This window comes from Botryllus schlosseri, chromosome 1 (genome assembly GCF_051294905.1).
Source record: "Botryllus schlosseri isolate E-star chromosome 1, Bs_hap1, whole genome shotgun sequence".
Taxonomy (NCBI): Eukaryota; Metazoa; Chordata; class Ascidiacea; order Stolidobranchia; family Styelidae; genus Botryllus; species Botryllus schlosseri.
The window spans coordinates 28,374,653-28,401,449 of record NC_137236.1 but is presented as its reverse complement, the minus strand read 5'-3'; the positions used below and the strand labels follow the sequence as shown (position 1 = coordinate 28,401,449).

Below are 26,797 nucleotides of genomic sequence, written 5' to 3'. Positions count from 1 at the left end.
AAAACTGGCGCCCACGAGCAGTGGCTATAACCATAATGGCGAAACAGGGTCTGGTGGGTCGCTTAATGAAATTTACATGAATAGTTGGTCGCGAGCTGAGAAAGGTTGGTAACCAGTGATTTAAAGGACCCAGAGATGGCACATGTATGCAAGTATCTAAACGACCTCCAGCGATACTCTCATAAATACAGTTAGAATTATTTCTGCAAGATATGATTATTTTGTTCGGGAGTGGGTATGCACACATTAAAATCAAGAAATGAAGTGACACTAAATCCATGCGTGACTAAAATTTCAAATTGAATAACTCTGCACAAAATACTCTTCCGGTATAATTTTAGGCCACCTTCGAATTTGGTTTAAAAATAAGCTGTGTGAAAACTTTTATAACAGAAAGATTCGTTTTTTCTGGATCATGTCTATCGTTTGGAACTTGCTTCGCGGTCCGAAAAAGTTATCTCGAGGACCCCAGTTTAAGAACGACTTGTATGGAATGCTAGCTGTTACTCTGTCCGTTCGCATTTTTATTGGTCGTGCGTGAGGAAAGACCGACGAGAGATTGCCGTGAAGCAATGCTTCCGTAACTGCAGTTTGAAGTTTGAATGAGGTTAGAGTGTTAGTTGTCAGTTAGAACATTTGCTTTTATAGTGCAGTGTTGATTGACTGTTCGTATTTTATAAATAAAATTTTTTACTGCAACTTTTGTTAAAAGTAAGTGCAACTTTCTCACGATTTGAGTGCAACAAAACTTGCCCCATAGGACTATAGCCATCATTAACAAAGTGCTTCTACCGTAACGGGTTTCATGTGCCAGTTGTTTTGTTTGCATACCTACTTGAACAAGATCGGTGTGTGTAGCCCAAGTGTAATGTAAAGTAAATGATAGCGATTTTATCCTTTTCACGACGAGTGCCTTCACACCCTAAACTTCTATTTAGCAATTGCGACGTGACCTTTGTTCCCAATGGGGCTTGCCTTTTCGTAATGTCTCTTCCCTCTTTCATGATGGCTACCCACCCCTCCCGTGGTCAATTGACAAAAGACGTTTCGGGATGAAAACGGTTTCTCGCTCAGAATCTGTCAAACCAATTGTAAGCAAGTATGAACGAAGTGGACTTAAATTTACTTCACCGTACTTCTAATATGAACGATATGAATATACAAATATACTCACCACGGTTTCTCCGCAATTATGGATAGTCAGTGAACTGCAGACACCACCGATTAGCGTGCAAAGTTGTGACTCTGTACTTGCAATCATTTACTACTCGTACCTGCTATCGCCTGCCTAATCACCAGCTTCAATAGGGCGATCAAGATCGTATCATCGTAATACCTAAAGCGACAAAGATTACCAAGTCAAGTCTTCACTATTTCGAGTTTATTAAACAAGTTATACTGGCAATTCGTGTCTCGACAGTCGACAAACATTGCAGTTGAATAGTGGACACAAAATATCTACTGACCTGTCAAGCTAGCCAAGGTGATCACCTGTTGGAGGATAAGAGCAGGACATTGCCTGGGTTTGCCGCAAAGAGCATTGTTATGCATAGTGCCTAAACTAAGTGGTCATTGTCTCATTGTTATTTACATTGCAAAACCTCTATCTAGGACAGTGGTTCCTAACGTAGGCGGTATCACCCCCCTATCCCCCACGTGGGTGAGTTTGCGAAACAAGAGGGCGGCAATACCAATGGGAGCGACTGTGGGGCGAAAATGATAGAATATACAGTGAGATATATTTAATCAACAAGGTCAAAAATACAAGTGAAGACGGCTTATTCTGCATATGACTAAACGAAGAGGTTAAACTCAACGGAAACCAGTTTTTCAAGCACATACTCAGAAAATGTTTTTTTTGGTCACTTCATCAGCGATGAGAATTAGGTGAATAAATTTCATGTTGAGCCTATATGTCCTCTTTTTCGGATCCGTAAATATGGCGGGGGTGGGGGGGGGGGATTTGTTTCGAGCTGGATAAGGGGGCGACGAGTCTAAGAAGGTTAGGAACCACTGATCTAGTCATATCTCATATCGCAATATGTAATTGAAATCGATTACATTACAGCAGCAATCACCCACTGTCTTGTCAGATGAAATTCCTGCCATCCACAGATCTGGTTGCACACAAACATCATGATCGTCGTTCATATTCAAGACAAAACTGCTATATGCGGGTTCACGATAGCGTCGCGACTGACGCCAACTTTGAGCCACAAACTACAAACACAAATATGCGCGACGGTATGATATTAAAAGTGGCCGTAATTGGACATTCGTCGCTTATAGTTGAAAAGTTACATAGTTGACTAACATAAAATCGCAATTTCGATTGGCAAATTGCAGAATACACGAACCAGGAAAATATCTGCAAGTTTGTGAATGGTATGACGCATAGTAACCAGAGATATCTGTATATTCTAGATCAGGGGTTACCAACACGAGGCCCGTGAGGTCATATTTTGCGTCCCGCGACTTGATTTGAGATTTCGGAAGACAGCTCAGAAAACATTTTGAAATGCTGAAATTGACGTGTAATGGTACATACACTGCCAAGACCGAGAGGCTTAGAAAACGGCTAAGGCAGGGCCGGATCCGGCCCGCGACGGCATTTTGTCCGGCCCGCGGGCAGCTTCCCGTCTTACATGATAATGTGGTCCGCGGCCGATCAGTCTGCCGCTATTGCCCACTACTTGCTTACTACGTCAAATTTCAGTGACTGTATGTTTATGTATCTGTGTGTGCGCACTGCCCAGCGTGCCAGAGTGGAGCTTACGGGTAAGTTCGTCGAAGCGAGAAGACTTGCACTGTCAACATTTACTATGTACTTAACCCTAATGTTGTTTGTGGTAGTCATGGTCCCAGCTAGCACGCCCACTTGGTATCCAGGTGGAATTTAAGTGGTTAGGTGGGATGGATGATCGGAATGGGTTAGTAACATGTAACCCGCATCGAAACCAAGCGGGATTTCCATCCATAAAGATGCGTGGTTATACCATACCAATCCCAGGTAGATTGCAATAAGTCTCTTCTAATTGTACCTATCAATTTGAACTCGGGGAAGGTTTACTTGATGAGTTTTTGATATCAAATCATCTTGAAAAATGAGAAACCCACTTATAGAGGAGCTCAGATTTCCCATATATCACCCACACAGGAACCAACCTTATTTTCCATCAATGTTATTTGGTTTATTTCATCGAATAATAAAGGTGGTTCCGTATGTAGTAAAGTTTTCTAGCTATTATGCTATCCCTGTTGGTTATGCTCGAACCTCGAACATTAAAACCCCTACCATGCTTTACCTCGTCAATGTGATTTGAACTATTTAAAATTGACCGTTTGTCACACTGAAGTGAACTTAAATTTCTCTCCTCAACATTCGTAGCCTTCCATGCCATCAAACTATCCGTTGGGATTGCTAGAATAATGGATGCATTTTGTGATATGACGATAAGGGGGCGCGTAAGTTTTCAGTATCATAAAGGGGGGCATGTTTAAGAAGGATTGAGAACCACAGGCGTTGGGCTTCCCCACACGATCATGCTTTACGTGGAAATGGTCTTTCTGCTGGTAACGTATCTCGCTAGCCCCCAACAGCGTTTCCAGATATCGTGCACAGCTCGGAGTTCAGAATAAACTGAAATTGATTACAGTGATCCTTTGTTGTATTTTCGTTCCTTAAAATATTACTTCTTTTGTTTTCACTACACCCATCGCCTATGTTAGGTAGCACAGCGTGGTACTGACGAACAGTTTTGAAACGTGGTTGACTACATTATATCGATATAGAATTCATGTGGCCCGCGGCCGCTACAAAACTTGAAAAGTGGCCCGCGACCCGTTTTGAGTTGGCGACCCCTGTTTTAGATATCCCTGATAGGCCTAATCTACACATGACTAGGCGTCGTATTCATTGTATTCTTCACAGTTAAAAGTAAATTAGAGTACTTGATACTAAATAACTACTACCCAATGCATGCTGACATGGCGGCAATGGGCCACATGAAGCTTGCGAACTTGCACGTCCTGAAGCATAGCTTGGATGACAACGTAAAATCTACTAGAAACATGAAGCACCATGTCATGAAGAAGAAATCGCTAATCCTCATTAAAGAACACTCAAGTGCTATCAGCGAACGTGCGCGTGAAATTCCATTTCTCTTCAAAATATCATGAAATACCCATCAACTCGTCGCAAGCACAGATATTGCCATCCTCTTTCGTTATAGTATGAATCAGATCAAATCCATAGCCCTAATAGTACCTAATGCATTCGATGCTGCAACCGACACCAATACCATAGCAGACTAATTTATTGTTACCAAGATATCACTTCTACTTGATCAAAATATTTCCAGAGATGCAGCGAACGACTTTTGTGGTTGCGATGACAATTTCTGCCACATCGATCCGTGTTCGATTTGTCCCAGGAATTGTAGCATCCCTACTTCCCGAGGCTTCCGTGGATTCGTAAGTGACGCAGAAGAGAACTTTTTACACCGAACGTCATTCCGCATATATCGCACTCATGCTCTTTTACTCCCGAGTGAATCTTGTTGTGGATTCTCAAGTAGGATTTGACATTGAATATTTTCCCGCATACTGCACACGGGTATTGCGTTTCCGTGTGGATGGAATAGTGAGCCCTAAGGTTTGATTGTTGCCGAAAGACTTTACCGCATGTATCGCACTCATAACCTTTCGTTTTTAAGTGGGCCGAATCCATGTGTATCTGAACGTACGACTTCGATCCGAATAGTTTGCCGCAAATATCGCATTCAAACTCTTTCAATCCGGCGTGAAATTTCATGTGTGCTCTTAATTGGGATTTGTTGGCGTATGGTTTCGCACATACATCGCACGCAAACTTTTTCAATCCGACGTGAATGTTCATGTGTTGTTCCATATTAGATTTGAGATCGATTCGTTTCCCACATACCTCGCACTGGTATTTCATATCCATATGGGCTGCATAGTGATATCTCAGATGATTCTCTTGCAAAAATGCTTTCCCACATATATCACACTCATATTCTTTCATATTCAAGTGCATCACCTTCATGTGTCCCTTAAGGTTCGATTTCCAACGAAATGCCTTCCCGCAAATTTTGCACTTATGTTCCTTATCTCCGGCGTGAATCAAATAATGACTTCCCAGTTGAGATCCTGTTTTGAATCCTTTTGCGCATATTCGGCACTCGTAATCTTTCGCTGCCGTATGAATCGAAAAATGACTTTTCAGGTCACATTTTGTTCGGAAACCTTTGCCGCATACCTGACACACGTAATCTTTCGACTTTTTATGAATCAAGTAATGAGTGTTCAGTGTACTTTTATGTCGGAAACATTTTCCGCATATATTGCACTCGTAAACTTTCGCCTTGGTATGAGTCAACTGATGACTTCTAAGATTACTTCTGTCTACGAAACCTTTGCAGCATATATGACACTTATAATTTTTGGCTCCAGTATGACTCAAATAGTGTGTTTTCAATTCATTCTTCCATAAAAAACCTTTCCCGCATATTTCGCACTCACACTCTTTCACCCCAGCGTGAATTTTCATGTGACTTCTCAAGTTCGATTTGAAATTGAATGATCTCCCGCATATGTCACACTTACGATCTTTTCTTGCTGCATGGGACGAGAGATGACTTATTAGGGAAGGCCTCTGCAAAAAGCGTTTACCGCATATTTCGCACTCAAACTCCTTCGACGCAGCGTGAATTTTCATGTGTCTTGTCACATAAGATTTGATGATGAAGCTTTTTCCGCATACCTCGCAAATGTGATCATCGCAGCCGTTACGAATTCGGAAAGGGCTCATTTCCAAAGATTACAGCTTTAAAAGTCGAACTATAAAACCTTCAATTTCTAATCAGAAGTAGAAGTATAGCGATATTTAAAGCAAGCCAAAACTACCTGTAGTAGAAGTAGGCACTCAGGTAAGTAGTCTGAATAAGTTAATGGATGACACCAGTGCAGAATGACTAATGACCATGAGAATAGCTGCTATTTTAAAAATATTCTGTTGCGATCGTGTTAAATCTACATCCCATAGATATTATGTAATTTCCCTATCCACAGATATGAGGATCTATACTTGAATATCAATTTCCACTTGAAAGCACCTACATTTCGAAACATAGGGACTGTTGACGTGAAACAAGGACTTAGCCCCCGACCACCGTGTAAACGTATTTTGTTACTGACCCTTAATTTATGAAAATTCCGGACATTTAGGCATATTCTAATATACTGGTTCTCAACTGAGTTTCCGCGGATCATTTTCAGGGGCTCCGCGAAACCTACAAATTTGCAAAATGGTTGATAACCTAACTTGCGTTTCGTTTTAAATTAGAGAAATCCCGGGGCAGTTTCCCGTCATTACTGCCAAAACTCCAAAGGACTCACCTACAAAAAATGGCCGTCTGAGATGAAATATATTTCTGCTAAGCAAACTTATTACTGAAATACAGCCACATAATTCGCTCTGAAATAATATAGTTTTCCAAATTTCTACCCACATACTACACAGTTGTATTATAGAAAAGTGATTTTATTGCTGTTTATCACTACACACTGGAATTCTGATAATATTTACACAAGACAGATGACGGTTACATGATGATTGAGCTTGATTTGAACTAAAACTGGGGGATCCACGGGAGTACTAAAGGGATCCTCAAAGACATAAAGGTTGAGATCCACTGTTCTAGTACAGCGGCTCTCAACCTTTTGCACATGTGCCCACCTTGGAGATTGTCAAATAAATTGCCCAGCCCTCTCTGACCCATATCTCCACTTATCGTCATGTCAAAGAGAGCACATAATATAATAGTATACACATGGTATATCAAGTTTGATTCCGCATTCCAGTTGTTGAGTCTTTTACATTTCTTACAAATTTCTCCAAAATTTGTTTCAAAATAACAACAAACATATGTACAGGACATCAATTTATTTCAAGGTAGTTTGCACTGAGACTAATCCTAATGCTGTACTGACTATACAGAGAGCACGTCATAATTCTGTCCTGCCACGCAAAATTTGATCAGTTTTGGAATTGAATTAAATTGTGTTTATTTAGGGTAGCCTAATTGAGCGTGACCTATATTGCATTTAAGTCTGTCTTAGGCAGTGCAGTCCGCAAGCCATTAACAACAGCTTCCCAGCGCACCGATCTTTAGGCTGCTGCCAATGCTATTAAGTAATTAATGATTGGAACATGGGAATTGTTCTAAATCTTCAAAGAATATCAAACATTTGCTGAACTGAATTTTAAATCAGCCTCTACTCCGTTGAGTGCGACTGCTGGATTTTGTATTTGGCAAGCTTTCTCGAATACGAAATAAATTTCATCTTAAACAGTCGTCTTCTCAGAATGGTTGTGAAAACATGTTTATTCACAATTTATACAGACTTGTCAGTTTCTCGCGTCCCCAGGTTGAGAACCACTGTTTTAGTATTTTCCTTCAGACGAAGTTTTAACACTAAAATTCCGAACACTCGGACGTATGGCAACCCTACGATAGTTCAGTGATACTTAATTTAATGATGACAAACTCCTTGGTAGTCAACATCTCAACTTTGAAATATAAACCATCAGGCATGGGTGATGCCGGATCACCTTCAGTAGCGCAAAATATAATTGTAAGTCCCCGGGCATTACAAAAATAATCTTTCGACTTTTTATGAATCAAGTAATGAGTGTTCAGTGTACTTTTATGTCGGAAACATTTTCCGCATATATTGCACTCGTAAACTTTCGCCTTGATATGAATCAACTGATGACTTCTAAGATTACGTTTGTCTCCGAAACATTTGCTGCATATATGACACTTGTAATCTTTGGCTCCAGTATGACTCAGAAAATGTATTTTCAAATGACCGTTACTAGCGAAATGTTTCCCGCAAATTTCGCACACACAATCTTTCACCCCGGCGTGGCTGTTCACATGTACCTTCAAGCTCCGTCTAGCGTTGAATGATCTCCCACATATGTCACACTTATATTATTTCTTCATCGCATGGGACGCGAGATGATGTATTAGGTAAGGCCTCTGCACAAAGCTTTTTCCGCATATCTCGCACTCAAACTCCTTCGTAGTGGCGTGGATTTTCATGTGTCTTGTCAGATAATATTTGATGATGAATCCCATTCCACATACCTCGCACATATTATCATTGCAGCCTTTACGATTCTGGGGATGGATCATGTCTAACTTCGCGAGCGATCTTTACGACTTTAGCTGAGATGAGCATACAATTCGATTATTCTGCCTTTCATCAAATATCGCGAGAAAGTTAAAATATTGCTCCGTTCTAAAATTTTCAAAAGATTATATCATGAAATGATATGCTTTTTCGAATCACAAAAGCTCATTATTCGTTAAAATATAGCCAGAGGTATTCATAGTAGTTAATGCTATTACTCAACTAGAAGTAGAACTATATTACCATCCATGGCCTACTACTACTACTAGTTTTAGTAGGCCCTGTACCATCTAAATCTTATCAATTAAAAGCGGAAGTAGAGATTTTCAGGGCATGTCATCACCAACTGTGAAAGTAGAAAGTAGTGTACGACAACGTAGGCAGTAAGCTCCGATCATTTCGTTTGCGGCTCAGTATAACGCACAATCACAGTTCACACCATAGGTTATATCGAACAATCGGCAAACATGCGAGATACGGTGACTGTGATCGACACCAATTACTCGATGACTTGAAATAGTTAGTTCTGAGTCACGAGTCAATCCATATTTCTGAAACGCCAAGCCAAGTGAAGTCATGCGAAAACACAGGTAATAACTGAAGTCATTGTAGTGGCGAAAATGACCTTATAGATGACAAGCGCGACCGTTATGTGTAAATAAAACAAACAGACAATTAAGGTTTGGACCAGGGGTCGCCAACTCAAAAAGGGTCGCGGGCCACTTCTCAAATTTCGTAGCGGTCTCGGGCCGCATGAATTCAATATCGATATAAAATAGGCTACACAGCTTAGAAAACACGATTTAAAACTTTATGTTAATACAACGCACTGCTATCTTACATAGGCGATTTGCATATAGTTACCACAAAAGAAGAAATAATAATTTATCAAGGGAATACAAATAATACAACAAAAATCATGATATTCAATTTAATTTTATTCTGAACTTTGAGTTGTGCACGATATCTGGCAACGCTTTTCAGCGACTATGGAATCGATATTGGAGCTAGCGAGAGACGTAACTATAGATGAAAGACCAACTCCACGTAAAGCTGATTTTACGGCGAAGCCCTAAGCCGTTTTAGCGTCTATCGATTTCGGCAGTGTTTGGGCCATTGCACGTCAAGGCAATATGCCCAGCCCATTCATACCAGCTGATTTTCCCTCGATGGAATGCTGTTGCCAATAGCCGCCATCGCTAAAGCTGTTTTGGTTAGTGAACAATAGTAATGTTGGGCACAGGAGAACAGTTTATTTTTAAACAAAAACAACAATATGTTGAACCTGTAATCAATTTCAGCATTTCATAATGCATTTCTTAGCATTCTTCCGAAATCTCAAATCAAGTCCCGGGCGGCATGCGGCCCGCGAAACGCCTGTTGGTGACACCTGGTTCAGATCCATACTGCTCGACGAAACTCACTAATTTTTATTTTATCGGAAATATTAGACCTAGAATCAGCATTTCAAAAGGACGACGTTTCGAGTTTGAAGTGGCAGGGTTTCGATTTCAACACACACCCCTGGCTACGTCACTGTTCGTATTATCGACATGAGCTGGCAATAGCTGCAAGAACATCATACAACAGAACACCGGTATCAAGGCTCAAGCCAAATGATGACACCTGTGTTCTAGTTGTTCGGCAACTAATATCATTTTAAATATGCAACTATAACTAGAACTAGAGCTACTTACTTTCTGAAATCCACAACCAAAACAAAACCAGACCTACGCTCGCAATCCGTAACTAGAACTAGCACTTCTCACGTTTAGATATCTACAATTAGAACTAGAACTAGAACTAATTAATAAACCGTTACTAAGTTGACAGTGAACTAACTAAATGGGTAGTTTGTACAAGAGAGTATATGCATCGCATATTCGTTATGTAATTTCTCCTATCACATTGATGCGGATCTACTCGAATGAAAGTATGAAGCAGTATGATTCCCCACCTTTTTGTCTTCATTCAGTCATTCCGAGCCTTCATTCTCCACTACCTAAAACTACCGTCGTATTTACTGTTAACTTTCGTCATTACGGAGCAGCTATTTCTTTGCTTGAGTTCACAAGACACACAACCACACCAGTACGCAAGACAATCGCCTATAGGTGCAGCATAAAAAGTATTGGGAACCGATTCCGGTAACCCTCAAAATTTAGCGAAGGCGTTATTACACGTCCCTGATTAGGTCGGCGCGGTGAACGGACGTGCTGTTGGAGCTCCTCCGCGAATCCGTTAACTCTGGCGAAATTTCAGCGAGTATCTGCAGGCCGTGATATAGAGAAAGCTATACCTCAACGTTGCTCTGACTCTCGCATCGCGAGATGTCAGAGTCACATTCCTCACAGGAGATTGTGGATTTATCTTGGACCAAAAACACTTCAATGAAACGCAAACCTGACAGGACATCGACAGATGACGGGGATACTAATAGTCCACCAGCAAAATTGAGATCAAGCTTACAAGTAGTTGAGGAAGAGATGAAGGTTGTATTACAAGGTTTGGGTAGATCGATGAAGTTCTATCACCCAACAAAGGTGCACAGCTGCTTGCACAACACCATTGGTGATTACGAAACGATTAAAGTGATGCCGTCTGGCGATCTCCTAGTTACGTGTAAGAGTAAAAAGCAATTGACGAAGCTTCTTGAACAAGACACTTTAACCGATGCTGCTAAAAAGGTCAATATACCAGTCAAAGCGGTGATGTACAAAACGGAAAGCAAAGTCTATAACTCCAGAGCGGTTATATATGGAATCGACATTGAGACAACTGAAGACGAAATACGACAAGATCTGAAAGAGTATGGAGTGACTTTCGTCAAGAGACTGAAAACAAGGACGGACAAAGGATATGAGCCAAGCTATTGTATATTACTGGGGTTTGATTCTCCCACACCACCTGAACGAGTCTTCATCGGATACCTATCACTTAGAACAAGACCGTACAACCCTCCACCGCTTCGCTGCTACAAATGTAATAGATACGGGCATACCAGTAAGTACTGCCGAGGAAAGCAATCTTGTACTAGATGTGGTAGTCAAGAACATGAGTACAAAACATGTAACTCGTCGGTGAGAAATTGTATTAACTGCAATGGAACGCACAGTGCAGCATATGCGGGATGCCCTGCGTACAAAAGAGAAGCAAAAATCCAAGTTATCTGCGAAAGGGAAAATGTACAGTACAAAGAAGCAAAGACAAGATTTGAAACGTATGCGGATGTATGCTCAAGCCATGTTGGTAAAGATTCTAGCGAACCACAGGTTGTGAAAGAGCACAACCAAGCAAGTATCAGAACCCGCAGCTCTACGATCCCCACCCAATCACGTGGAAACGATTGCAATCCAAGTCATTTGTCGGCGAGTTCCCCCGCGTGGGAAGGCAGCGACAACGTTAGTAGTGTATATGATCGCTCGTGACTTGGTGTTTTTTGCATGGGGCTCTTATGGGCCCGCTCGACCGGTGCCTCGAAACTCGTGTTGAACCGGTGACCCTTTTGACCCCCCCTTCCGCTCGACCGGTGCCTGGGTTGGTATAGGCATCTCTCGACCGGTAACCCTTTTCGGTATAGGGATCGCTCAACCGGTGCCTCGAAACTCGTCTTGAACCGGTGACCCTTTTCGGTATATGCATCACTCAACCGGTGTTAGTATAGCCATCTCTCGACCAGTGTTGAATATGTATCAAGTAAATAGTCATGTGAATGAATCTTTGTTAATGTGTATATCGTAAATTATTTTATATGATGTAGCTCAGTCGTGGCAAATGACCGATCGTGTTCTAAGTCTTTCCTCACTATTGATCGCTAGCTGAATAATACTTCAGATCGGACTATTCGCACCTTGTATACCGCTGTTTCGCACCTATAGAATAGTCTGCTGTTCACAGTCACAACAAGAATCACAAGTATACACATTACACATTCATTTATTACTCTGAAATCAAACTCTTCACAAAAGCACGCACAATCGTATCATTCACTTTTTTATCATCACCAAAATAATTCAAGTATTCCTTGGCTGAAAATCCTTGAGCTCGTTTTATCAAGAATGCTATAGCACGATCTCCACACACATCCGAAGTTATACTCTGTAACTGTTTCCCGGTCACGGAAAATTCATCCGGCTCCAGGAATTCGATTATCTGAGGTTTTAGTGGTCCGAAACCTAGTGAATCATGAAAATGTGTATCGTCATCTCTGTACACCCAGTGAGACCCAGGCAAACTCGATTCATCGTAATTAATGGTGATAGCGAATTTTCCGCTAGTTGGTTTCTTTGGTAATTGGTCTGCTGGATAAGTTCCTAGATATAGACTTCGTGTATCAGGATGGTTATAGAGAATATCATTGATCTCGCTTATTCAAAAAGGTGTGAAATAATTTTAAAATCCTACGACCGCTCACAGGGTAATGCTCCAGACATAGCGATCGTTCATGATTTGGTGTTACAGACATACCGATCGCTCACAAGGTAATATTTCTGTAATTAGTTTGTCACAGAGCCGTCGCAGACGGTGATTCGTAAACCAACAATTTGACACTTTCTGGTGATCGCTATATGTTTTTGACACTTTGGAACGTGGTTGACTTTAGTTGTATGATAAGAATGATGCGAATATTCAAGCAATGTATCAATTTGACAACTTGAAATGAAACTTACTACACAGCTCAAGTTGATTCGTATCTGAATGTGTTAATTCGGTACAATTCTAATTAATTTGAGAAATCTTTTTAACGTGATCTTTTGATTCGACCGTAACCTGAATATTACTGACGCCGACTTTCAGTCACATTGAATTATTCACACATTCGCGCCGCTGTTTTCACACCTATAGAATCAATACCAACTATAACTCTACAAGAATCAAGAATCACAAGTATGTGCATTATACAGTTATTGTCTTTGTCAACTTGAAATCAAACTCTTAATACAAACACGCATCTTATCACTTGTCAACTCTATCATGAAAATCCTCGGACCTGTATTATTAAGAATGTTATAGTACGGCGTCGGAATCCACTCGCGAGATGTACTAAAGGTAAATTGAGATCACCCAAAATGAAATATTCGGACTTTGACATAGTCTGAATTGAAATAGATTGACAAACATGACTACCAACTTTCAACCCATACATATTTAGAGATTATGCGCATGTTGATTTGAAACAAGTAATGAAACCATACAACTCTATTCACGACTGAGTTTTCCGTTTGTCAAATAGAGTTTCAGTAAATACTATCATGATATTTAAATGTGTTACTACACACAATAGAATCAATCAATGAAATAGCACCTGTTGTAAATATTTCTTACTTGACAACCACTTGTACATACCGCGATCGAGTTGGGACTCGATGAGTTAAATCGGAATATTTCAATCTATTTGTCGAAACCTTGAACAAGCTATCTGGTTATTTTTTCGTTGCAACTGAGTTAACGGAAATAATATTACGTCTCGACATCTTACCATCTTACCATACTCCAAAGAGCCAACAAGGAAAAACCTTGTCAAGTAAATCGTTTGTAACTCACCCAATCAACTCAAACAGTATCAGTATGAAACCAGTCAAGCATACACGAGTCCATACAATCGCTACAATCTAAAATCCATAGCAAGTTCGGTTTTAGGCATATACCGTCAACTCGTCTTTTTTGTTCAACTGTAAAAGTCGTTACTATTCTGCGAGACAAAGAAATTACTATGCGATATATTTTGTAAGATAAAAGTAATTACTTCTCGGTGCCGGCGACTTGAGATTAACATAATATGTTTGAGTATGCGAGATTTGAAAGTCTGCCCAACATGTTGAGAATTCATTTCTTACAATCGAACGCAGGTGTTATATTGAAAATTATCATGATGTAAACATAAGGATTGACACATTGATTTGACATATGTAATAGTTGATCATGACTTGACTATTAAATTATTTGCGTTAATTAGACCCGGCGTTGTAGTAAAGATTATTGTGACAGCAACAAACTTTTCAGTATCATTGCTATTAACATATTGAGTTGTAAACTATGTGTGTCTAAAATGTTCTCGATTGGAAAATTATTCAGCCTTGGTACAAACCACGCAGTGTATTGTGGATATCAGGAAATATTTTACAAATGTAATTGTCTGCAGTAAACAAGACTAAAGATGAAACAACAATTTCCTTTGTTGAACAATAACCGGTGCAATACTTTGTTGTTGGTGAGAATTGAAACACTTTCGCGCATTACCTGGTGTCAAGATATCACACTAGGTGAATTGACATACCACCATTTGATTAATGCTTAATCCGTTCGCATCATTTCACACACACTTTGATCATTACAAAAAAACAAATTGGAATATGTTTGCTAGGCACCACCTATTCAACTATACTTGAGTAATACAGAAACCTCTCAGCATTAATAAAATCGAAATGTGCGCTACACTGAAATCTACAAAATGTGTTTGTATTGCTGTTCATAGTAGTGATATCGATTTGAACCTCCATCATCTAACCAAACTACTGAGAGTCGTTGTCAATTTACATGACGTTCACTGATTACATACTAGAACTATTTGTGCAACGCACACGATCAGAGAAATTGGACATTTTTCCATTGCCATTCGTCAAAGTAAATGTCGTCACAATAATCAGTCACTAAAAGACCATATACTTGTATGTGATTGAATCGCCGACAATTAACTCGGTAAATCAAACCCCTGAGAAATTTCACTCAGTCATTGGATAAGAAACAGCGTCGCTTAATCGGTGTGAGTCGTTTTTTCTAAATACTTATCATATCTGTCCAGCCAAGAACAATTTTCACTCACTTGGGTAACGAAACCAGTGTCCAATATCAATACAAGATAATTTCGTCACACAAATATAATCAACTTCACTCGATATTCCCGTACTACGAAACTGTACAAAGGTTACATGTTTTTGTATGACATGGAATTAATACCGATCGAAGTAACCGTAATGGAAATAACTTTTAAACAAACACACTCTACGTGGTTAACATTCTCGTCGATTCTATTGTGATTAATGTATACTTCATGTGATCTGGATTCATTTCGATATGGCTAAACATTCAACCTCGACGGATACGAATTGTCACACACTCAAGTAATATCATACCAAATAGTTATTTACAAGACACAGAAAATTTGTTTTGGTCGTTTCGACTTTATTACTGGAGATACTCATCACTTCGCTTAATACAATCTAGATTTAAACTCCATCGAACCTTTGGTGTCTATCGTTTTGCTGGATACGAATTATGTTAGTCTAAGAGTACACAATTTTCACTATCTTGGGTTATGAACTCAGTGTGTTAGCGATCATTCAATATTTTGTAGTATCAACTAGCTACTTCGTAGGATACGTATGATCATCCTCACAACTCTTACAAAAGTACGAAGGATATTTACATTACACAAAGTAATCGACTTTACTCGATATCCTCACACTACGAAACTGAATGGTTGGTTTGACTCTACAAAATGTTCTGATGTCACAAGAACTTTTTCATACGAATGGTTACGTATCTAAATATTCAAATAATCCAACACACGACTATAGTACTTACAGAAATATCATAGTTCTTGTAACAAAGTTGTATAAGTATAATGTTTATCGTAAGTCCTACATAGCCATGATATCCGTCCGAGTTTGACTTTTAGAAAACATTATACCGACATCGCGACATCTTTCAAAATTAAAACCACGGTGACTGCTTCAGAGACCTACCAATGATATTGCAGTAATACAGTTACTTCCACAAAAGAGTATGTATTCGACTTACTTACCACAAATCTAACGCACAAAACAATTTACTTTACTAACGAGAAGCGCCGAGCCTCACATCAAAACAACTAGAAAGTGGAATTTTATTAAAAAACGTCGCTAACCTTTGTGCACCAGCTGTAAATCACACAAGCAACATGTTTCAAGATTCTGGTTATTGAAAAACGTTAAAGTGCTTCTCCTACACCAAGTCGTTATGTTGACGAAAGCGTATATTGTAATACCATGATCGATTTGCATTCGTTGGTCACAAACTGTCACTACTCTAAATAATTATTTTTCACTCAAACACAAAAGCATACTTGTCGCCAATCGTTTTCATCAAGCACGAGTTCAAGAAGCTTACTTACTACGACATGAATTGTTATTTTTATGTTGTGTAAATAGGTAATAATTAATTTTAGTAACACTATATCAATGTCATCGAGTTGTGCGAATAGATTTACATGTGGTTTTAATCGAAGCACACAGCATGACTCTTCTCTCTTGTACAACAACTCGCTAATCGAAATGCATGCATTCACATTTGAACAACGATCTTGTTTCGTCACGCGAAAAATATCTTCACCGTCGCGACACTCTGATACTCTGCACAAGATGTGTAAATCCTTTTCACACTCATAATAGTACACTAACAGGACACCAACGTCAAGCGACAACGTTTAACAATACCAATGACACTGAACATACGACGCTTACCCCAGTAAAAATATCATTTTCGTTTGGATAACTGACGTTTACCTGTGTAAAATTACCATATTTGTTTGGAACTCTACCGTTTCCGAGTAAAAATACATTTACACATGGAGATCCGCCGTTTACCGAGTAAAAAATATCAATATCACCTGGAGATCCACCGTTACGTGAGTAACAAAACCATTTTTCTTTGGTGATCTATCGTTTACCCAGAGTAACAAAACCATTTTCACTTGGAAATATATTTTTTCCCTGGGTAACAAACCATTTTCACTTGGAAATATATTTTTTCCCTGAGCAACAAACCATTTTCACTTGGAAATATATTTTTTCCCTGAGCAACAAACCATTTTCACTTGGTGGTCCGTCGTTTACCTGAGTAAAAATATCATTTTCCTTTGGAGATCTGGCGTTTACCCAGTGTAACAATGCATTTTCTCTTGGCCATCTAGCTTTTCCTAGAGTAACAAAACCATTTCATTTTGAAATCTGACAAACACACCTGCCAATTTGGTATTTGTTGTATTGACGACAGTTTGAAATAGATTACAACGAACAGTGACAGAAATATATACGGACTACCAGTTTCAAAGTATTCCCGCATCAGTCGTATCACATCAATATCATCGGTTAACCACATGAAATAACAATATGCCGTTGTACACCGAAATGCATGTTTTGGAAAATTGGACAATAGGCTTCGATAGGTCTGTGATGTCCGGGTTCGTACTTTAGTTTTTGCACAGAGTCCATACGTCTTAATAAAACACCACCTCGACTTTGGTACCTGGCTGGTACATGGATAACGGTGGTCGGAAATCGATGAATATAGGTTCTCGTCGTGCTAACAGTTCCGGGCTACTTGTGATTTTTCTCACACATGTTTACTATATTGTGTCACTCTTTATTGGTCAATACATATCCCACCGTTCAGTCTGAAATCCAAAACCCGAGCAAGTATTAACCGGATCCGGATATCAACTCTGAATCGAAAAACCAATGAAACATGTCACACCCTGTGTTTCCATGGAAGTAACAAGACATTACACATCAAGTATACTTCGCGATTGTTCATAGATACCAACAGGGGCGTATTCAGGGGGGGGGGGGTAATCGGTGTCCGGTACCCCCCCGCCCCGTTTCCAAGCTCGATTATCCCACTTCCTAAATCTATTTCCATTGATCCAATATTTCTTATTCTAATAAATCGGTAATCCCCGTATTGCCGCGCAGCATCATCACGCCAGCGATCGAGCAAACAACGCAGTGCGGTGATGCGTTTTTCTCGTATTGTTCTCTCGTCTACGGAAGCCCGAAAAGCGTATCGTCGCATGGCTCTCTCGCCTCATCTGAACGCTGTTATCCAGTTACATGGCACTCGCATTAGACGCCATGAAATTTCGATGCCGCGCGAGTTGGTTTTTCGTGTTAGTTTACTATCAACAAATGTTTAGAACGGAAGTGCTGTCAACTAGCGAGTCCCTGATCGCTAGCGAACAATTAAATACGCCGCTTATCAAGGCGTATTACGTAACCTCGGCGACGATTTGCGCAGGCAAAATGTCCGAGTTAGACTCTGTTCTATAATGGCACAGGTTTCAGGTTGTTCAAACCTTTCTCGTCTTTTACAACTCAAGCCTTGACCGTTGACACACATCTTCTGATGGTTATGTTTAGATATTAGCGGAATTCACTTACGCACGCACGGCGCACGCACAATCGCACATGTCTGCGGACATTCGATGTCATTCAGTTCAGCAATGTCACTCTAATTACAATCGCTAAACAGCGAACACCTAACGGCATTGTCACCAAGCCATCGAGAGATTGCAGCCAGGGATAGATATCCCTGGATTGGAGCCAACGCATGCTAGGCTCGAGAGAGCGGAGCCACCGCATGCTAGGCTCGAGACGCGATAGTTGGCCACATGGCCAGCGATGATATCTTTCGTACCAGGCCTGTTGCAGATGCGATTGTGTGGGCAAGCGATAATATCGTGTGCGCCAATGCAGATGCGATAGTGCAGGCAGCGATGGTACAGTACGCACCGGGTCTACTGCTGATGTGATTGTTCATTTGTTCAAGCGAGTGAAACTAGGCTTGTTGGAGACGCGATAAATCAGGCAAGCGTCCCTAGCGCAGGCAATGTTCAATGTAATGTTGTAATAACGAGAAGTTATAGTCTTTGCCTTGACAATTCGCAATTGTCACTTTTGCATGGCAAACGCATTTAGGAGTGCATTTTGATCGCGAGCCTAAGCCTGCGCCGGGCCGCTGTTATTCACGTGACGTTTACCATCTCCACACACCAAAAATACTACACTATCTTGACAGACAGTAGATATCATATTGATTTAGAACAAAATTAATCCAGATCATGTGTAAGAACAGGCTGAACAGTTGACACAAACGAAAACAGACTATAATTCATTTGCGTGTCTTTACAGTCGAGTGTTCGTATTTGAGCGCGAATGGAGAGATCTCCCGCTGTGCTGTAATATGATCTGCGCGCACTGTCGTGATAACATCCTCGCTTTGGTAATTAAGGTCAAGATATCTGGCTGTCTCTCTTTCCGCTGTTACCATCACTTACGGGTTATAATGATATGTTTAGTTGTACTTAGTTTTGTATATGCGAATGAAGAAGTCACAAACACGAGTAAGATCATCATACCATGGTAATATCTGCATTTTTGCTTGCATTTATCCTGATCAATCGGTTAGAACGAGGAACACCCTCTCCTTTTTAAAACACCCCCCTTTTCTAAAGGTACCCCCCCATTTTTTCCGGCTAGATACGCCCCTGGATACCAAGTATTCGCGTAAACGAGGTGTGTGACATTACATACATCATGGATAACATCATGGCCGGCATTACAAGCATCATGGATGACAAATTCATGTTCTCAAGTCTCATACATGAACCGACTCTGTACATTCAATGTGGGGTAGATGACTTGGAGACAGACAAACACACATATTTGACCGTAACATGGATATTCGTTGGTGCGATCGATACGGTGAACAGCACGTTATGTATAGCGATATCTTCACAGTCATATACGGTAACCGCGTACAATCATGTACCCCGATTTTCGTTGAATATCCACGACACCAACAAATCTGTACATTTCTTTTCCTTCGACATCAACGATAGAATCCGCACCCCAATGCACAGTACGAATGATGGGTTCATCGGGTGTAAAATCCAAATCAAATGACACCAAGGTCTGCTTTCTCATTTTCAATATTTCCACAACCGCATCTTGTCTGTGTCTTAGCACTAAAGTGTGAGGATGGAGAAATCTGTGGGTGGTAAAACGGATAGACATGATATTCTTCGATACGATCAACTGAAACCACGGATGTGGTGGGTTAGAGTCTTGTGGTTATGGTCCGTTTCGACATGCAAGCAGATGAACTAGACCAAAGGTTTCGAAGATGCGTTTTATAATTACTCTAGGTGTGAAATAGACATCGCACTCTTGCAGGGGGGGGGGGGGGGGGATCAACACGAATTTAGTCTTCACACCACAGAAACACAGTAACCCGGATTACATTACAAAACCGCAATCGAATTTAAGATTTCCATACGCGGAATCGCTGTTAACGATGTCTGACTGCGACGTTTCGACGAGTAACGAATTACCGTGTTTAGTATTGATTGTGACACATAGTCAACACAGCGACAGCTTTCACAACCCGGTACATACATTGAACCGACTGATGTAAGGTGAAACACTACGTTCTCAGAAAAAAAGTTTGCAGGGTATGACCACCACCAACACACACCGGGTAGTGAGCAAGTAATTAAACTACATATCCCGATTTTACTATACTCCGAGGTCTGGATCACGATGTAAGCAAAATCAAGGTGTGAACCACAAAAGGGAATGTAATATCGTGAAATACGATGCGACTCATTTTTCACCAAGTTGAATACATGTCGGTTCGTGCTTAGATCATGTTACGGTCAAATATGTGTGTTTGTCTGTCTCCAAGTCATCTACCCCACATTGAATGTACAGAGTCGGTTCATGTATGAGACTTGAGAACATGAATTTGTCATCCATGATGCTTGTAATGCCGGCCATGATGTTATCCATGATGTATGTAATGTCACACACCTCGTTTACGCGAATACTTGGTATCTATGAACAATCGCGAAGTATACTTGATGTGTAATGTCTTGTTACTTCCATGGAAACACAGGGTGTGACATGTTTCATTGGTTTTTTGATTCAGAGTTGATATCCGGATCCGGTTCATACTTGCTCGGGTTTCGGATTTCAGACTGAACGGTGGGATATGTATTGACCAATAAAGAGTGACACAATATAGTAAACATGCGTGAGAAAAATCACAAGTAGCCCGGAACTGTTAGCACGACGAGAACCTATATTCATCGATTTCCGACCACCGTTATCCATGTACCAGCCAGGTACCAAAGTCGAGGTGGTGTTTTATTAAGACGTATGGACTCTGTGCAAAAACTAAAGTACGAACCCGGACATCACAGACCTATCGAAGCCTATTGTCCAATTTTCCAAAACATGCATTTCGGTGTACAACGGCATATTGTTATTTCATGTGGTTAACCGATGATATTGATGTGATACGACTGATGCGGGAATACTTTGAAACTGGTAGTCCGTATATATTTCTGTCACTGTTCGTTGTAATCTATTTCAAACTGCCATCAATACAACAAATACCAAATTGGCAGGTGTGTTTGTCAGATTTCAAAATGAAATGGTTTTGTTACTCTAGGAAAAGCTAGATGGCCAAGAGAAAATGCATTGTTACACTGGGTAAACGCCAGATCTCCAAAGGAAAATGATATTTTTACTCAGGTAAACGACGGACCGCCAAGTGAAAATGGTTTGTTGTTCAGGGAAAAAATATATTTCCAAGTGAAAATGGTTTGTTGCTCAGGGAAAAAATATATTTCCAAGTGAAAATGGTTTGTTACCCAGGGAAAAAATATATTTCCAAGTGAAAATGGTTTTGTTACTCTGGGTAAACGATAGATCACCAAAGGAAAATGGTTTTGTTACTCACGTAACGGTGGATCTCCAGGTGATATTGATATTTTTTACTCGGTAAACGGCGGATCTCCATGTGTAAATGTATTTTTACTCGGAAACGGTAGAGTTCCAAACAAATATGGTAATTTTACACAGGTAAACGTCAGTTATCCAAACGAAAATGATATTTTTACTGGGGTAAGCGTCGTATGTTCAGTGTCATTGGTATTGTTAAACGTTGTCGCTTGACGTTGGTGTCTTGTTAGTGTACTATTATGAGTGTGAAAAGGATTTAAACATCTTGTGCAGAGTATCAGAGTGTCGCGACGGTGAAGATATTTTTCGCGTGACGAAACAAGATCGTTGTTTAAATGTGAATGCATGCATTTCGATTAGCGAGTTGTTGTACAAGAGAGAAGAGTCATGCTGTATGCTTCGACTAAAACCACATGTAAATCTATTCGCACAACTCGATGACATTGATATAGTGTTACTAAAATTAATTATTACCTATTTACACAACATAAAAATAACAATTCATGTCGTAGTAAGTAAGCTTCTTGAACTCGTGCTTGATGAAAACGATTGGCGACAAGTATGCTTTTGTGTTTGAGTGAAAAATAATTATTTAGAGTAGTGACAGTTTGTGACCAACGAATGCAAATCGATCATGGTATTACAATATACGCTTTCGTCAACATAACGACTTGGTGTAGGAGAAACACTTTAACGTTTTTCAATAACCAGAATCTTGAAACATGTTGCTTGTGTGATTTACAGCTGGTGCACAAAGGTTAGCGACGTTTTTTAATATAGTTCCACTTTCTAGTTGTTTTGATGTGAGGCTCGGCGCTTCTCGTTAGTAAAGTAAATTGTTTTGTGCGTTAGATTTGTGGTAAGTAAGTCGTACACATACTCTTTTATGGAAGTAACTGTATTACTGCAATATCATTGGTAGGTCTCTGAAGCAGTCACCGTGGTTTTAATTTTGAAAGATGTCGCGATGTCGGTATAATGTTTTCTAAAAGTCAAACTCGGACGGATATCATGGCTATGTAGGACTTACGATAAACATTATACTTATACAACTTTGTTACAAGAACTATGATATTTGATATTTCTGTAAGTACTATAGTCGTGTGTTGGATTATTTGAATATTTAGATACGTAACCATTCGTATGAAAAAGTTCTTGTGACATCAGAACAGTTTGTAGAGTCAAACCAACCATTCAGTTTCGCAGTGTGAGGATATCGAGTAAAGTCGATTACTTTGTGTAATGTAAATATCCTTCGTACTTTTGTAAGAGTTGTGAGGATGATCATACGTATCCTACGAAGTAGCTAGTTGATACTACAAAATATTGAATGATCGCTAACACACTGAGTTCATAACCCAAGATAGTGAAAATTGTGTACTCTTAGACTAACATAATTCGTATCCAGCAAAACGATAGACACCAAAGGTTCGATGGAGTTTAAATCTAGATTGTATTAAGCGAAGTGATGAGTATCTCCAGTAATAAAGTCGAAACGACCAAAACAAATTTTCTGTGTCTTGTAAATAACTATTTGGTATGATATTACTTGAGTGTGTGACAATTCGTATCCGTCGAGGTTGAATGTTTAGCCATATCGAAATGAATCCAGATCACATGAAGTATACATTAATCACAATAGAATCGACGAGAATGTTAACCACGTAGAGTGTGTTTGTTTAAAAGTTATTTCCAATACGGTTACATCGATCGGTATTAATTCCATGTCATACAAAAACATGTAACCTTTGTACAGTTTCGTAGTACGGGAATATCGAGTGAAGTTGATTATATTTGTGTGACGAAAATATCTTGTATTGATATTGGACACTGGTTTCGTTACCCAAGTGAGTGAAAATTGTTCTTGGCTGGACAGATATGATTAGTATTTAGAAAAAACGACTCACACCGATCAAGCGACGCTGTTTCCTATCCAATGACTGAGTGAAATTTCTCAGGGGTTTGATTTACCGAGTTAATTGTCGGCGATTCAATCACATACAAGTATATGGTCTTTTAGTGACTGATTATTGTGACGACATTTACTTTGACGAATGGCAATGGAAAAATGTCCAATTTCTCTGATCGTGTGCGTTGCACAAATAGTTCTAGTATGTAATCAGTGAACGTCATGTAAATTGACAACGACTCTCAGTAGTTTGGTTAGATGGAGGTATAAATCGATATCACTACTATGAACAGCAATACAAACACATTTTGTAGATTTCAGTGTAGCGCACATTTCGATTTTATTAATGCTGAGAGGTTTCTGTATTACTCAAGTATAGCTGAATAGGTGGTGCCTAGCAAACATATTCCAATTTGTTTTTTTGTAATGATCAAAGTGTGTGTGAAATGATGCGAACGGATTAAGCATTAATCAAATGGTGGTATGTCAATTCACCTAGTGTGATATCTTGACACCAGGTAATGCGCGAAAGTGTTTCAATTCTCACCAACAACAAAGTATTGCACCGGTTATTGTTCAACAAAGGAAATTGTTGTTTCATCTTTAGTCTTGTTTACTGCAGACAATTACATTTGTAAAATATTTCCTGATATCCACAATACACTGCGTGGTTTGTACCAAGGCTGAATAATTTTCCAATCGAGAACATTTTAGACACACATAGTTTACAACTCAATATGTTAATAGCAATGATACTGAAAAGTTTGTTGCTGTCACAATAATCTTTACCACAACGCCGAGTCTAATTAACGCAAACAATTTAATAGTCAAGTCATGATCAACTATTACATATGTCAAATCAATGTGTCAATCCTTATGTTTACATCATGATAATTTTCAATATAACACCTGCGTTCGATTGTAAGAAATGAATTCTCAACATGTTGGGCAGACTTTCAAATCTCGCATACTCAAACATATTATGTTAATCTCAAGTCGCCGGCACCGAGAAGTAATTACTTTTATCTTACAAAATATATCGCATAGTAATTTCTTTGTCTCGCAGAATAGTAACGACTTTTACAGTTGAACAAAAAAGACGAGTTGACGGTATATGCCTAAAACCGAACTTGCTATGGATTTTAGATTGTAGCGATTGTATGGACTCGTGTATGCTTGACTGGTTTCATACTGATACTGTTTGAGTTGATTGGGTGAGTTACAAACGATTTACTTGACAAGGTTTTTCCTTGTTGGCTCTTTGGAGTATGGTAAGATGGTAAGATGTCGAGACGTAATATTATTTCCGTTAACTCAATTGCAACGAAAAAATAACCAGATAGCTTGTTCAAGGTTTCGACAAATAGATTGAAATATTCCGATTTAACTCATCGTGTCCCAACTCGATCGCGGTATGTACAAGTGGTTGTCAAGTAAGAAATATTTACAACAGGTGCTATTTCATTGATTGATTCTATTGTGTGTAGTAACACATTTAAATATCATGATGGTATTTACTGAAACTCTATTTGACAAACGGAAAACTCAGTCGTGAATAGAGTTGTATGGTTTCATTACTTGTTTCAAATCAACCTGCGCATAATCTCTAAATATGTATGGGTTGAAAGTTGGTAGTCATGTTTGTCAATCTATTTCAATTCAGACTATGTCAAAGTCCAAATATTTCATTTTGGGTGATCTCAATTTACCTACCTTTAGTGCATCTCGCGAGTGGATTCCGACGCCGTACTATAACATTCTTAATAACACAGGTCCGAGGATTTTCATGATAGAGTTGACAAGTGATAAGATGCGTGTTTGTATTAAGAGTTTGATTTCAAGTTGACAAAGACAATAACTGTATAATGCACATACTTGTGATTCTTGATTCTTGTAGAGTTATAGTTGGTATTGATTCTATAGGTGTGAAAACAGCGGCGCGAATGTGTGAATAATTCAATGTGACTGAAAGTCGGCGTCAGTATTATTCAGGTTACGGTCGAATCAAAAGATCACGTTAAAAAGATTTCTCAAATTAATTAGAATTGTACCGAATTAACACATTCAGATACGAATCAACTTGAGCTGTGTAGTAAGTTTCATTTCAAGTTGTCAAATTGATACATTGCTTGAATATTCGCATCATTCTTATCATACAACTAAAGTCAACCACGTTCCAAAGTGTCAAAAACATATAGCGATCACCAGAAAGTGTCAAATTGTTGGTTTACGAATCACCGTCTGCGACGGCTCTGTGACAAACTAATTACAGAAATATTACCTTGTGAGCGATCGGTATGTCTGTAACACCAAATCATGAACGATCGCTATGTCTGGAGCATTACCCTGTGAGCGGTCGTAGGATTTTAAAATTATTTCACACCTTTTTGAATAAGCGAGATCAATGATATTCTCTATAACCATCCTGATACACGAAGTCTATATCTAGGAACTTATCCAGCAGACCAATTACCAAAGAAACCAACTAGCGGAAAATTCGCTATCACCATTAATTACGATGAATCGAGTTTGCCTGGGTCTCACTGGGTGTACAGAGATGACGATACACATTTTCATGATTCACTAGGTTTCGGACCACTAAAACCTCACATAATCGAATTCCTGGAGCCGGATGAATTTTCCGTGACCGGGAAACAGTTACAGAGTATAACTTCGGATGTGTGTGGAGATCGTGCTATAGCATTCTTGATAAAACGAGCTCAAGGATTTTCAGCCAAGGAATACTTGAATTATTTTGGTGATGATAAAAAAGTGAATGATACGATTGTGCGTGCTTTTGTGAAGAGTTTGATTTCAGAGTAATAAATGAATGTGTAATGTGTATACTTGTGATTCTTGTTGTGACTGTGAACAGCAGACTATTCTATAGGTGCGAAACAGCGGTATACAAGGTGCGAATAGTCCGATCTGAAGTATTATTCAGCTAGCGATCAATAGTGAGGAAAGACTTAGAACACGATCGGTCATTTGCCACGACTGAGCTACATCATATAAAATAATTTACGATATACACATTAACAAAGATTCATTCACATGACTATTTACTTGATACATATTCAACACTGGTCGAGAGATGGCTATACTA

The 26,797-nt window shown here is 39.5% G+C and overlaps 2 protein-coding genes across 2 annotated transcripts in view; one reads left to right on the top strand and one right to left on the bottom strand.

Annotated features, from left to right (window-relative positions):
- LOC145434992 (uncharacterized) overlaps window positions 1-26,797 on the top strand; it is a 350,877-nt gene that overhangs the window by 31,953 nt on the left and 292,127 nt on the right. The gene's annotated exons all lie outside the window — the stretch shown is intronic.
- LOC145435010 (uncharacterized) lies at window positions 3,374-5,995 on the bottom strand. The gene has a single exon (XM_080312264.1). The coding sequence runs from the start codon at window positions 5,828-5,830 to the stop codon at window positions 4,448-4,450; it is 1,383 nt and encodes a 460-aa protein (XP_080168390.1). The 5' UTR covers window positions 5,831-5,995; the 3' UTR covers window positions 3,374-4,447.